This window comes from Parasteatoda tepidariorum, chromosome 10 (assembly GCF_043381705.1).
Source record: "Parasteatoda tepidariorum isolate YZ-2023 chromosome 10, CAS_Ptep_4.0, whole genome shotgun sequence".
NCBI lineage: Eukaryota > Metazoa > Arthropoda > Arachnida > Araneae > Theridiidae > Parasteatoda > Parasteatoda tepidariorum.
In genome coordinates, this window is record NC_092213.1 from 63119480 (window position 1) to 63135494 (window position 16015).

The window sequence follows — 16015 nt, forward strand, 5'->3', positions numbered from 1 at the left end:
CCAAAAATGCGAAAACGAACATGTGATATAACGATATAAGGTCTCAAAAGTGATTCTGATTCTACCGCTCATCAGTCAAGGCCGTCTCAACATAACGAAACAATATCGTCTTCCACAGCGCGAGTTGGCATCGGAACGTAAGAGAAAGTCCTTGCGTGTATCGCTATATCGTTATATCGTCTTCTTCACTCGACGGCTTAAATCACATTTCTGATGTATCGCTTGGAATGAAAGTTGCTGTATCGGTTTGCCGATATAGGCGTTAAATCGATATGTCGCGATATATCGATTTATAGCCCAGTCCTAATATATATATATATAGGGCTTAGTCTATTATTAGATGGCAAATACAACTTTTATTTTGTTACTTTAAATTGTATTTTGATTGAAACACAATTATATTAAATCAGGGTATGGAATTGCCACTTGTCAATATTTTAAGACTGACAAGTAAGTTTCATGTTTTAAAATATTGAGTTTTAAGTCATATTCACTTTATCTTGCCTCCATGAAATAGTGTGTAGGAAGGTTCTGATATCAAGCTATTGCATTTTTGTAATTATTTAGAAAAAGAAAATGCTGTGTCGCCCACTTCAGATCTTTCAAACCATTAGGAAACCATAAAAAGCTTGACACTTTAAGACAAGCTTATTTTGAATTAATATTATTGTTATAAATATGGTTCAATTTTTAAGTTTCTATGTTCTTTTATAGTTTTTGTTACCAAAAAGTTCTTCATATGCTTCTGTTAACATTTTAAAAATTGTTTGTATTTTTTATAATTGTTAAGTAATGGTGTGTAAAAATTTTAGTTTGATTAGTATCATTGATACTGAAATTTCATCCCTGGGTTTAATACTATATAAAAAAAAATTTTAAAATTACATATTATAATGAAATATTTAAATCTTATAGCAACTTGTATCAATATCTACATTTGAAATAACTTTGCTTTTATTAGAGATGCAATCCAGTGTGCTACCATCAAAAATACTGTGCAGGTTTGTTTAATTGCAGCACCACTTTCTTAATACATCATACTGTTATTTAAGTATTTTGTTGGGTTTAGTAAAAGAGACATGTTATTTAAAAAATCACTAAAAAACAGTTTAACAAAAATAGTTTTATTTAAAACATAAGAAGTAAAATTTGACAACCTCACATCACAAATGTCTAAGAAGAAGTGAAGTACAGGAAAGGAAATTTACTTGTAAAACATTAAAAAAATGCAGGAATTATGGCGTGCATATGAGTCGCCTTGAACAGGTGGTTTAAAATAGCTGGTAATATTACTATTTTGTTTCTTTTACCCTGCATGACTTAAGAAATTACTCCTCTTTGTTTTGATTCAGCATTTTCTTTTAAATGCTTCAAAAGGGAAAAAAACATCTTATTATCTTGATAATGATTCCATATTTTTATTATATAATCAGGGTGGCCACCCACCTGGAAAACCTGGAAAAGTCAGGGAAATTTGGATAAATACCTGGAAAAATCAGGGAATTTTAAAGAAAGGCTGGAATTTTTCTTAATTTGAATTATTTTACCATCCGTTATGTACACTTTATTTAAATTGAAATTTATCGTCAAACAGTTGAAATATCATCAACTTAGTAATACTTTGTTTGCATTAAAATTCTTTCCATTATTACCCTGCTAAACTAGAATTTAGCAGAATTACTAGAAAATTAGTAAATTTTAGGAAATATTGCTTAAATATGAGTTTTATTTACATTGTTGTTAATATATCTTTCATAATTGAAATTAGTAGTGATTTTTCAACTAACTTTTACAAGATGGAAAATTGTAAACACATTGATCCATACATTCCAGCGGGAAAAAGAAGGCAATTAAAAAAAAAAAAATTGGGTCACTGTATTAGCTATTTGGTACATTTTGTGCAAAAACCACAAAACTAGCACTTTAAAACATTTTTTTTTCTTTAGTAGTAACAAGCTAAATATATTATTTTCTTCACGTCTATTCAAGATGATACATTTAAAAAATAACATTTTAAATAAAATACTTTATAATATTGACACTTTTCTCGTATTCACCTGCACTTTATGAGAAAAGAAAATACGCTGACCTGGAAATTTTAAGATTGTTACTGGAAAAATCAGGGAAATTTGAAACCTGATTTGAGTCGCCACCCTAATAATATCCTTAATAAAAAACTAATGACGGCATGTTATAATTTGTATTGCCTAATTCTGTTTATTGCAATCGCTCCAAAAGATAAATTTTCTAAAGACTTGGTATATGGTTTATCGTGTTTCAAAACTATGAAAGTCAGTATAAAACTAAACAATAGTGTGATCTTGATCATTAATTATAATTAAAATAGCTCAATTTCAAATTTGGTTTTAACAATTTCAGGAAGTATTGAAAATGCATTCTGCTCTCTTTCTAATACCCCTTGCAGTTAGGCTTGTTAATGATGAGTCCCCTAGTTGTCGAAAAATGGCTGCCCAATGTATCAAGAAGCTTTTAACAAAGGTAATTATCAGTCTTGATTTTCTGGCGTATGTACTAACAAAATATCTATGCAAATGTTTTTTAAGTTGAAATTTTTAACAGCTCTTATATTTTTACTAACATTGGCTGCAAGCAATTTTTGAAATATAAAATGAAATACATTACTTGAAATTAATTGTATAAAACTATTCACCCTGTGTTGATGAAAAAAATTAATATATTTTCTTACCTCTTCTTTAATTTTGTTTGATGTCTAAAATAGCCATTTTGTTTGAATGTTAATTCTAAAAAAGTTTTTCTTTTTAATCCTGTATTTTTTATACTTAAATTTGTAGGTATTTTGATTTCTTAAAAATATTTAACATGATTTATATAAAAAATTCATTTCATCTTTGTATGAAGTAATACTGAATGTTTGTGTCAAATTTTTTAATCAAAGAATTGTTTGATTTTTTTTTTAACTTTATTATATTATAAACTGGCTCATTAGTTTACTAATCCTAAAACTTGTTGGCAGTTTTTATAGGTTATTGTATATAATGTATATAAAACATTTTTGCCTGATATTGTATTACTTGCATTTTCAGGTTCAGCATGATGGCCGTTTATCTCTGTTTTCAATAACCTTCACCTGGCTTCAAGCAAAGAAGGTCAGTAGATAGTTTTAAATGCATGCTTATAATTTTATTAACTCTCTTAGTGTTAATCACTTCTTTGTTTGAACGTTTTGCTGATGGCTTTCCTTTTTGTTTTTCCCACGTTAATCAAGTGCGTAAAAGAGAAATCAAAACACAATTTTTCCCTAGGGCTCTACATTTGGATGATAATGCTTATTACTATTTGTTATATTTATAGAAAAACTAACCACAAAACAATTATTTTTAGAAACTCATTAAAATGTTATCAATCCAATAAATAAGAGTTTAGGTAATTATTGTTGATGAAAAAGTTTTAAAATAATGTTTTAACGATCTGATAGTATATAAGATTATGCATGAACCATATCATTTACACTACTTAAATTTATTTGCCTACTTGTAAATAATAAACCTGATAATACAAAGGAAACTCCATTGTATGTAAAATATAGAAACCCTGTACCAACTTGAACTGAATTCAGGAAGGACTATGAAATGGTTAAAGTCTATAATAATAAAAACTGCTAAGTTATACTGAAAAAAAAGTAAAAGAATATTATGAGAGAAAAATGGATATAAACGCATGTGAATTTTTTGTGCTTTTTATATCGAATTTTATTATTTTAATGAATTAGCTTTAGTTTAGTTTTTGGATTATAGGAGCATCTATTGAAAAATATTCTATTGGTGCTATTGCAGAAAGAAAAATTCCGTAATAGGATAACAAGTTACTGCTCTAAAGGAAGGATATTGCACTCAGTGTTATCCAAAGAAAAATTTTATGAGAGCAGTTTTACTCTACTTTTTGCTGAGTGAATTTTAAAATAGAAGAAATGGAAATTGAAAACATAAATTAGTTTTGTAAAATAATGGCATTTTACATACAACACAAATTATGTTATAACTAACCTATAAATTATACTAATAAAACTATTATGACTTGAATTTTTAACCAAAAACTCATTATTCCTTATTATTTTCAATTTGTTTCACTTAACAGTTTCTGAAAGGTTCTAAAACAAACTAAGTACGTTATAAATAAATTGAATTTAAATTCATGTATCTTTTTTCCTTCCATTTAACAGCATGCTCGAAATTTACGTCATAATTAACACTTTCATTGGTGGGATGAAAAAAGGTGTTCTTCACCCTTCAGAAAACAATCTAGAAAGATCATAAAATTGCTTCAATACTTTTCAGATTTTTTTTCTATTTTGAGTTTCAATATCTTTCAAAAGCAGCTGAAGCTATTGGCAGTGTTCGAGCATTAGGAATTATTTTTCTAAATTTAGAATACATGAAAGGATTTGTTATCACTCTGTCATTAACTGATTTTCTAAGTGATTATTTTTATTCAAAAACAGGAAAAAAAATGTATGAGGTATTTTCATTTCCAGTAAAAAAAAAAATTTGGGAGTATAAATCAAATCCGATGCGGGAAATGTGCATCTAGATGCGTTTTGGCGAACTCTGATTGCTATTAGTTTTTTTTTTACTATTCTTTTTTTGTAACAATATCCATATTGCTACTGGTGCACACGCATATTCAATGTGTTTTAAATCAAATTTTTTTCTTTAAATTTTGCATTAAAATCACTTCCAATAAATTTAAATTTTCCAATAAAAAAGTTGTAATAAGTTTTTTTTTAAACCAAAAACTGATAATTAATAAATAATTAAAAAAAAATCTTTCATGAGTATTTCATCCCATTTAAATATTTGGCTTGTTCAAAATCATGCTCACTTCAAAATGCTAAAATTTCTGTAGGTTTCTCATAAACGCTTGGGTGCTCAACTTTGTGGCATGTTTGCTGAAGTGGAAGGAGAACAATTTGAAAATCACCTGCACCAAATTTTGCCTGTTCTTGTTGACTTGATCATTACTTACAATAATGAAGAAGTAAGTCTTTGACGAACCTATATTGGCATATGAGAATTATTTTAAATTACTCAAAAAATAATTGTGAAAATTAATATTTTTTAGGCTAAGAGTCCAGCTGATGAAAGAAGCACTGACCACTTTTTATTCCATATTTTGAATGCTTTAGCTAAAATGCTTACTTTTTGTCCCATAATTAAAAAAGAGGAATTTTCTGATGATTTGAATATAATGTGGGGTAAGTTAGTTTTTAAATTAAAATCATTGTAACAATACTACTTGATAAACTCAAAGATATTATGTCAAAAATTTTGTAACATTTTTTGTTAATTTTTTGTTATTATCATTGTTGTTCTCATTTTAACTGTAGATTTTTTTAATTTTATATGAATGTCTTTTAGTAAATTAGTTTACTTATAAAAATGGAACAGAAAATACAATACTTATGCAAACATATTAATTTCTAGTCACTATTTCAGAAAGCCTTTTTCTTTACAAGAGGTGCCAACTATTACGATTTATCGGTAATTGCTACGCTTTTATAGTCAAGATTATGGTTTTTGAGAATTTTCATAATATGTTAAAAATAAGTTGTGTTTTTCTTAACTACAAAAACTTATAAAATTTAGTTGTATGCTGCGAATATTCGAAATAAAGTAATTTAAGTCTTACTTTCTCTATTTAATAGTAAATGCATGCATAATATTATTAATATTAGTTATGTATCTTCATATAGAATTAAGTAGTAAAAACACATTTAGTTGAATTTATTATAAGTTAAATGTATTATTATACTTCTGATTACAGATGGCTGGTTTAGAAAGTTGACACCTCTGCATGTATCTTATCAATGTAATTATCTTGTTTTATATATGTATTTTTTATAGATAATTGCTCTAGTTTTTTTCCCTTCTCTTTTTAAGATACTGTGAAAGAATTAATACTGTATCCTCATATGTGGGTGCGTCTTGCTGCAAGTCAATTATTTGGGCTCCTTCTCTCCGTTTATTCAGTGGATGAAGTACAAGCTGCAATTTGCAACCAGAATGGAGAAAGTTTCATCTACCTAAACAATAGACAAAAGGTTTTTCATATTTTAAGAGAAGTTCTTTGTGTGTTTATTAAAAGGAAAATTATTATTAAATCAATGTTTTTCTGATACTGTATTATTTTGTTTATTTTCGATTTATTTTTATCATCAACATTTTGAAATTCTTATCAAGTTACATATAAAATTAAACTCTTTTATAGAAAAACATGCATGCAGTTAACATCCCTTAAACCAAAAATTAGTTATTGAATGATTCTTTTTATGAGTCATTTTACATATCCTTATTCTTATTTACATATTATCATTTTACATATCCTGTAATTTATGGAGCAGTATTCTCAGAAATATTTTTTACCTCATTGTTTTTAATTATTTTTTGTGAATTTATTATGTGATGCAGGGTTGCCTTAGGTGACTAAAATGCAACTATTTGCAACTATTTTGTCATGAGGCGACTATGGCAACTTTTTTTGCCTGAAAAGGCTAAAAAAGCAACTATTTTCAGGAAAAGGAGACTATTGGGAGACTTTTCTGTACTCCTAGCGATTTTTTTTTTTTAAGAAGCTTAAATTTGGTCTAAAATCTACACCCCACAAGATGGTTTCTGAACACACTGAACTTTTTTTTTTCTTAAAAAATAAAAAATGTAGCAAATTTGAGTCTTCACTTTTTAAATTGTTCTTTTTGCACAGACTCTATTGTAAGTCTATTTCATTTCTCGATCACCTTTTTAATGATTATTTCTACGAAATTCTGCATGATTTAAAAAAAATAATAATTTATACGATATTACGATGCGTGAATTTCGAATTTGAGTAATCACTTTTCATATATATATATAAACATTTACGTTTGTATAAAAATGATCATATTTGCCACCAACTTGACTGAATGGATCATGGTATATACGAATTAAATCATTAACAAAATTTTAGTCATATTTTTGATGAATTTTTGTTCTTATTTAGGCAACTATTTTCCTAGTTTTTGGCTACTATTTTCATGTTTTAGGCTACTAAAAGCAACTATTTTGTTCATTTTTTTCTGTGGCAACCCTGTGTGATGCCAATTGACATGAGTTTTCTATGATCAGTTTTTCTATCTTATTCTTTCATATTTATATTATTAGTTTTATTTTCGTACAGTAACTTAAGCTTACATTATTAAAACTTTTACTAACATTCTATTATTTCAAAATAATTTTAATATTTTTAGATTCTCTATATTTTTTTTCCTACCTGTTCATTTATTTGTTGTAAATTAAATCTTGTTAAAAGTTTAAAAATATAACTGTAAATTTTGATTGTCTGGTGTTGAATTTTATGTTTCTTTCCTATTCTTTAACATTTAAACAAAAATATTCTAAATAGTAAATTTAGTGCACACAAAATAGTTTCTTAAATTTTTTTTTCAAATGTATTTTTAATTTTTTTTTCTAATATAATTAGCATATTTTTCCTCTCTCCCTCTCTTCCCCCCCCCTTTTCTTAACTATCTTACGCTTATGAGCAGATAGCAGACTGGCAAAGCATAAGTTTCTTTAAAAGACATATTTAAGGACTATGTTATGCATAAAATGCTTATGCTTATTGGTAAAACAGTTGGGAGCACCCTTAAATTGAGGCAACAAACACATTGTCTTGTAATGCACTTTTAAGCAAATTAGCTATATCAAGAAAAAAATAATATTGTCGAATATATTTTTTTAAAGCACAATTTTACTCAAAGTAAATTTATATTAAAGTACTTATTTAAAATTTGTTAACTAATTTTTTTTCTTCTTTCAGCTTAGAGATTTGTCAGCCGATTTTTGTACACAACTCCAAAGTCCCTATTTAAATGAAAAATTAAGTGAACAAGTAAGTAAAAATAAACATTCTTCCAAAAATATTCTTAAAATGTTCACTAGCTGTTTAGAAAATTATTTTTGGAAATCTAGCATAAAATAATTTGAATGGAAAGATGTAAAATTAAAAAATAAATAAGTAAATTATTCGAGCAAATACAAAAGTTTTAAGGCACTCTGTTTATGTATTGTTTTAAAGAAGCAAAAGTTAATTTCATAACACTGTTATATCTTATCTGTGAATGAATTAGTAATAAACTTGTAACAATCTATGTTGTTAATAATCTCTTAAGTTGTTCATATTTGTTAACTAATATGTATTAATAGTTAAATCTTTTGCGACCATATGACAGCTCGTGTTCTTCACTAATTTCTATTGTGTATTGATAAAATGCAGTTCCAAAAGTTACAAAAGAACAGAAATTAAATGTTATCCTAAACTTTGTTGTTCCAAGCTTTAGGAATTTTCAGAATATAACCACACAAAGAAGCAAAAATTTAACAATTTTTAATGTATATATATAATTTTAATCTGGTGTAAAATGTGTGACGATGAACCTCATTGAAAACTTAACTAAAAGCATCTAGCAGCTTTAAATCTTTTTTCTCTATTATGATAATTTCTAATTTTCAATTCTAGTAGTTCCAATTTCAGTCTAATATAATGCTATTTTATGAACTGCAATTCACCCTAAACCTCATTAACTTCATGGGTGTAAATAATAAAATTTACAGTTAAGAAATTTCTGTAACTAAACAAGAATTATTAACGTTTCACATTTTTTGTTTTAAAAAAAGTTGCAATTTCAAAAGTTAAGCATCCCAAAATAGATAAAATTTTTTGTTAATTTGCTTGTGGACATTTTACATTTTTTCTGTAAATAATAAATAGTTAAGTGCGTTCTGTATTCCTCATTGTGTTTCTTACTTAACACAATGTGTTATGTTTCTTGTTAGTTGTAAAAAAGCAATCATATCCACATAAAGCAATCATAATCATCACATGTGAAGAAAAAATGTTGGAAGCAGATAAATGTGACTGTTAATCAAAAAAATAACATTTATTTCACATTCATGCTATTATGATTGGTGTAAATAAATAGGTGACAAGTGTAACTGTGGCATACTTTTTTGCTTATGGAAACCAAAAAATAAAAAAGATTTACAGGGATGATGTTTTTTATTTTTCCCTTTAATTTAATTTAAAAAAAATCCACTTTTTCAAAGAAAGTTCCTCTTCTGTTAATTCCTAAGTAAAATATTTGTTTCATTCAAACAATTTAAAATTACTTCCATATGATTTAAAATAACATATTGTAATCATGATCATAATGCTAAGATTTAAAGTTACACATCGTAGTCTACATTTGTGTGATTTTAAATTACTCATTATGATTCATTCCTGTGATCTAAAACCTGTAGATCGAGACCCTTATTCGCATAATTTTCGAATCATTTATTGAGATTTGTATTCAGACAATTTAAACAAAATCATGCATCAATATTTTTTTATTAAAACAGTGATAATATTCTATGGATATATGCTTCCCACATACACTTTTTTTCTTGCTCAAATTTCAGGAATTTTTTCGGTTATTTAAAATATTTTTTGCACATAAAGCATTTTAGAATTTCGATTTTCAGCTTTGTTTGTCTTTTACCAAACTTATCTGTGTATTTAGTGCTTTGTTTACCTAACAGAAACCAAAGATGATTGGTAGCTCAATATCACTCCTAAATAGTTAATATTTTATAATTGTTTATTCTAGGTAATTCGTAATCTTGTGTATTTAGCAAAAGTGATATCCATTCTTCCTGAAACAACAAATGAGGAGGAGGATGGAGATTGTGTCCAGGTTACTCTGGGATGGATGATTCGCAAGTTGTGTCGAGAGGTAAAGAAAGAAGTTGCTGAACAGCCATCTACATCTCAAAGGGTAGGCTGCACGTTTATGCTTGAAACAATATTATATTTTGAATTTATATTTTTGACACTTAAGTGGGAAGAGTGTGCAGTGCAAAATAAATAAATAAATTGACCACCGTGAACAGCTTTTAATCTAATGATTAGATCTTCGTGTTGTAAGACTCAATTTGATAGTTTGAATGGGGTGACCTCAAATATGTTACTTTATTAGTGCAGATGATATTTTAAATTATGAAATCAGACACAAAAAGGCACTTTTTCTGAATAAACATACTTTTTTTTACCATTAATTTGGATTTCTAACCCCCAAAATATGGGGGGTAGCCATAATCAGAGAAATATGGTCCCTATAGTTAGGACAGGATAGCGGTTCAAACTTTCAACCCCTTAACGTTAGTTTTACTTTATGCGTTTATGACTATACATCTAGAACTTTTCAAAGTGAATCGAAACATTTTTGCATACAATTATAAAATTGTTTTTTCCAAAGATAATTTCATGCAAATTATAACTTTTAGTAAATATTTATTATTTTATTTAATAATAGTCTGAAAACCTTTGAATTGCAAATTATGCAATTTTTTACATCATTATTATTATTTATGCTTTTAAAACATTGCTATTTTTACAAATTTTTTTGAGATTTCAATTTATATCTAATTTGATTTATTGTTTATTTCATGAATTAGGAATTTGCTTAGATAAATACTCCTATTAAAAAAAAATGCTCTTATTTAAAATTAATGAACAAAAAAAAACTTTATTTATATTCTACTGATATTGTCATTAGTGTATGAAGAATTTTTCTTGTTCATCAAATTTTTTAAAAAAAAGTTATCTTTTATTTTTCAGAGAAAATGTGTTTTCTTGTTTTTGGGAGCTGTTGTTCATGAACTTGGGAAAGAAAAAATAATTCCTCTCCTAAACAATATTCTTCTACCATTGTGCAGAGAAATTGCAGATAGTTCTAAGCAAGCTGGTAAATAAATTTTAATAATGTTATGTGTATCATACATAATTATTGCAGTGCATTATACTCAGTATTTAACTTTTTACCTATTAAAAAAAATGCTTGAAATAATTATTTTCCAGATGAGGAATTGAAAAAGAATGCTCAGGAAGTCATAAATATAATTCAACGTGTTGTGGGAATTGATGACTTTACAAGTGCCTACGCTGATGTGCAAACATTTTTGTTGAAAAAGAAAGCAAAAAGGAAACAAGATAAAGCTAAAGAGGTATTATGTTTTTTTTTATTAATTTAGAATTTTTAATGACAGAACTTGTGTAAATCTGCTACTGCGTAATCAGGGGGGCAGGAAATGAAGCATCAAGAAAGTTACAAGTTAAAAACAAAAACAATCTTTATTTTAAATTATATGTATTATGCACAAGGTGCGTGTACACAGTTTGGTTAGGCTTTCTGTCTAAAATTTAAGGCTTTTTGGACACATCTGTACAAGACATCTTTGATGGTTTAAATATCAAACACTATTTGTTTATGATTGTTAAAATATATTAAGTTGTTTAAGCAGAATCTATTGTTTATATTATAATTTTATTATCAAGTTATTTAAAAAATTTTAATGCAATGTTTCATTATAGGCTATTACGGACCCTGAAAAATTTGCTCAAAGAAAAATGAAGAAACAAAAAAGTAAAAAAGAATCCAAGAAAAGGAAAATAATGAAAATTAAAGGAAAAAGGAAAGCTAAAAAACCAAAATTAGCTGACTTAGTAATTGCATCGTAATTAAATTTTATACCTAATTTGTAAATATGTTTTGATAATTTATTGTTGAATAAATTGTTTTTAAGAAAACTTCCTTTTTTATTTCAGTATTTCAAATTACTAATTATGTTTATAGTCTCATCATAGTTGCAATCGTGATCAATTAATACAATTACAATAAATTAGCCTTAAATATGTAATCTAATTTCATAAACGCTTTGTTTTTAAATATTACTGTTAAAAGTTTGATGTCTTAATTCCAAATAATTAAATTGCAAATAAATTTCAAAAATTTGAGAGAGAGAAAAAATCTGATAATTTTTATTAGATTTTGTTTATGAAGTGTCATGTGCATAGTCATGTGCAGCTATATGCACATGACTATGGCACAATTTTGCCTTAAAGCAATAAATATTAGCAGTACAATTTAAAATAAAAAGCCATGGTTAGATTATTGGGCGCCCAGAGTAACGCAGTCCTTAAATAGTTTTTCTATACTTTTGAAATTTATAATTTATTATGAATGTAATGAATAAAGTTATATTAGAAGGAAGAATTTTAAGTTTTATTCTTTTTAATATTCTAGCATGCTTGAATATTATGAGAATAATACATTCAGACAATTCATCCCATATAGGCTGCCCTCCCCCCCAAGAAGGAACCCCTAAACATGAAATCTTCTAAAACTTATAATATTGGGGAAAAAGTTTTTTTGTATGAAGTTTTTTAGCAGTTTTCTTGCTACAGTGATATGATTAAAAACATTTTTAAGCATAAAAACAAGATTGTTTGTACTCTGGAAAAGTGAAAAAACTGATAGTAAAATCCATTTCATATCTAGTTTTTGACCCAAGGAATAAATGTCCCTAGTTATCAAGACTTATTAACAGTTATTTTCTGCAAAAAACTTTTAATAAATCTTGTTCGCCAGGGTTCTTTATTCTTCCTGAAAACAAGCTAGTTATGAAATTGTTTTACTACCAGCTTTTTCTCTTTTTTGAGGGGGGACCAAATAGCCTGATAATATCCCTCAAAAGATTATATTTTTTGTGCTCAGAAAAAAAAGACAGCGTATATCTCTAAAAGCAAACAAACAAATAAAATTATTTTCTCTTGCCTCATAACTCTTGTTTTAGTCAATCTTTATACAATTGAGCTATGATGTCTATGGAGAAAGAGTGTTCGCTTTCCAATGAGGTGAACCGGGTTTGAAATCCGATGGCTGGTTGATACGAATTCCGTATCTGGCTTGTAGCGACCACAGTGCTGACGTAAAATATCCTCAGTGGTAGACGGATGAGAGGTTTTTGTGGTTTCCCTCTCCGTGTAATGCAAATACGGGTTAGTTCCATCAAAAAAGTCCTCCAAGAAGGCAAATTTCTCCCAAAACTTGATCCAGGAGTTCCCTTGTTTTGTGGATTGGGTTCAAAATTACACGACAACGGAATTTAACATTAGTTGTTGTGAACCCAAAAAATTGGGTCGGCTGTTCAATGACGGTTATAAAAATAAAATCCTTATACACTATTTTATTATTTTTTGAAGGGGTTAATTGCTGATTATGTTGCAAAATTAAGTGGGTATAATTTTTTCACTCAGACTGTAAAGTAAATTAATCGAAAGGTGTTATTTGTTAACTAAGTCTGATGTAAAAATATGGATAAAAATACGAAAGATTATTAGGGCAGCTGGAAGTCCTGGCTATAACAGGCCAGGACTTCAGAGGTGTCAAATCTTTTGATAGTGATAGGGCATAAGAAAAATGAGCTTTAAAAATAGAGAAAAGCCATCTGAAATCATATCACAATTTTGAGCAAATACCTTTTGAACCTAAGAAGCAATATCTCCAACCATAATTTGTATACATTGACAATAAGAGGAAAGAATTTATGAAATAACAAAATAAAAGCCACTCGTCTGAGTTTTTTTTTTTTTTTTTTCTGTACACAGCTCAAAATGTCTGTATACAGCAAAACAACATTTTACAACTAAACGGAAGAATTTCGTTCTTACTTTTTTAAACACTATAAGCATAAAAAGTACGGGTCAAAGTTCCGGACTTCGGAGTGGTTCGAAATATTACAAATGTAATTTTTCAGGGGATATTTTAAAAGTTTTTAAATATCTAAATTCGTACAAGGTAATTTTAATACCTCTATTATAAATTTATAGTACACAGTTTAGTAAAAAGAAGTTCACAGTTTAGTAAAAAGAATTGTTGCCTTTTAAAGTCTTTTTCAAAAAAAGACAAATTTAAAAAAAAATTTGTTATGTGATTCAGATTTCTTAAAAAATCTATTATGTGTTCACGTACAAATTTATTTGTAGGTGAACACTGAATCACAACCTCGCTTATTCATCACTGGCAGTGGTGATAGATCTGTAAGATATATTGTATAGTAGGATATTTTAAATATATATTTCATATATGGTCAGCCAGAGGCTAAATTGCATCATTTGAGTGGAATAAATCAATGGTCATATGCGTTTTCTATTGGATCCCATCCCAATAATTTATTCTTATTTGTTGCTATCTGTAACAAATTGATCAGTGTACATGTAAGAAGTGACGTCAGCTTAGGCATCTCAATAGTCGAAAGTTGACGTTGGTAGGGATGGTGTGCAAGGCGTGTCCTCACCATCTACTTGATTGCCCGGATATGATGCCCATGGAAGAGGTTCTTGAGAGATCTCTCATTTTCATCGATTTTTTTGAAGACTCATGGATCTGGTATAGCTCCGCTATCCCAGCTGGGATTGGAAACAACAGGGATAATGTTTTCTACACAAGGGTGTGCTCCAAACTCTTTACCGACTATATTTCCGGGTTACTGTTTCAGGTGTATTTTGAAGCCATTTGACTCCCAACGTGATCATTGTGTTTTGAGACTTTCTTGAGTAGTATTTCTTGTATGCTTGTATTTGTTACCGGATTTGTGTTAAAAAGAACTGTTTTAAGTATCGTCAATTGAAGATTTGTCATTTCAAGACGTAGGAATCGTTATCATATAAAGCACTTCTTAAATTGTCAACAATATACTAATTTCAAAATTCAAATCTAAATGATGATTTTTAAAACGAAATTTATTTCGCTGCTCCAACAATATGCTAATATTAAAGTGCACGGTTGTATTAGTATATTGTTAGATTCTTTTCAATGGTGGTGCACGGTTTTCCAACAAGAAGAAACAGTAAAAAGAGACCAAATTAGAACTGCCGAAAAAGCGAGTTCCTTCTGAATCAAACAACCACGTCACCTTTTACTACTATACAGCTATAAATAACTAAAACAAATTTTCACCTCAAACTCACCAGAATTACTTAATATCTAATGAAATACAGTAGATTTGATCTCAGAAATTACATGACTTTTTATTTTATTCAAAACAAAATTATCTGCTTGAAAATATCGCCTGGCAGAATAAGCTGAAGTAAGCAGCTGTGTACTTTCTAACCGAAAGTAAAGCAGTTCAAGAGCTCGAGATCGTTGTTATATGCATTAATATTAAAAACACCATCCAGAGGGGGCATTGTGTTTATTAGAAATCTTTTAATATTCCAAACAAACACAATTTTCACGATCATCATTCATTTACTACTAAGTTAAGAAATAATTTATAGATGGAAGAAAATGTTTTAATTTTTTTTTTTTTTTTTAAGTAGGAAATTTTAAAAATTATTGCTGGTGGGAATTTCGTTTGCTTCTAGTTAATAGTGATTCGGGAGTTATTTCCATATCGGTACATGAAGAGGATTTTATACTTAAAAAATAATAATGATTGTAGTAGTTGTTCTGAGGTGGCTATGTGCTACACCCATCTTTCAACCTGGAATGCTCATTTTACTTTTATAATTTTAAATTTTTTGAGGGCAACTGTCAAGATGTCACCAAAATTAGGGAACTTTTTCAGCGCAGGAATACGAAAATCTTCCCACGAATAGAACAATAATTCAATGTTTTCACTACAGCGCGAGAACGCGAGAATCTCGCATATTTTTTTCTTTTCTCGCAATAAAAAAATGATTACCGCGAGAAATTCGCGCATTCTATAAACCAATTTCAAAATTCGCGAATTTCTCGCATTTTGAAAAAAAAATTGTCATTGCGCCATTTAGAATAAAATCCGTTTCACTTTTCTTCCTGGATCTTTCATTATTTTCAACATCTGCCCCATCCCTATTTACCAGTATTGTTCAGAACCTTTAAGAACAACAGAACACCATCCCTCCGAACCTCTTTCAGAACGCATTTCACTGCAACCACGTGTTTACCACGTGGTTTCTTCACGTAAGACGTTCAAATTTTTTGTACATTAATGCAAGATGGACAAATACCTTGTAAAGGCAATATCTTCTACTCCGAAACGGACAAATGAAAATGAAACAAATGTGGGTAGAAACGATCAAAACGAAACAAATACGCATTTGAGCAACCTAATGAGAATAGCTGATGAAAAAGTAGATG

General features: G+C 28.2%; 1 protein-coding gene across 1 annotated transcript in view; it reads left to right on the forward strand.

Annotated features, from left to right (window-relative positions):
• LOC107453043 (small subunit processome component 20 homolog) overlaps positions 1-11640 on the forward strand; it is a 63649-nt gene extending 52009 nt beyond the window's left edge. Inside the window, exons 53-62 of the mRNA XM_016069706.4 lie at positions 2380-2499; positions 3066-3128; positions 4885-5016; positions 5101-5233; positions 5919-6079; positions 7834-7905; positions 9662-9829; positions 10672-10798; positions 10912-11057; positions 11425-11640. Coding sequence (XP_015925192.1) covers positions 2380-2499; positions 3066-3128; positions 4885-5016; positions 5101-5233; positions 5919-6079; positions 7834-7905; positions 9662-9829; positions 10672-10798; positions 10912-11057; positions 11425-11571 — 1269 coding nt within the window. The 3' untranslated portion in view covers positions 11572-11640. The remainder of the gene's footprint in view (positions 1-2379; positions 2500-3065; positions 3129-4884; positions 5017-5100; positions 5234-5918; positions 6080-7833; positions 7906-9661; positions 9830-10671; positions 10799-10911; positions 11058-11424) is intronic.
• Positions 11641-16015: the final 4375 nt, after the last annotated feature.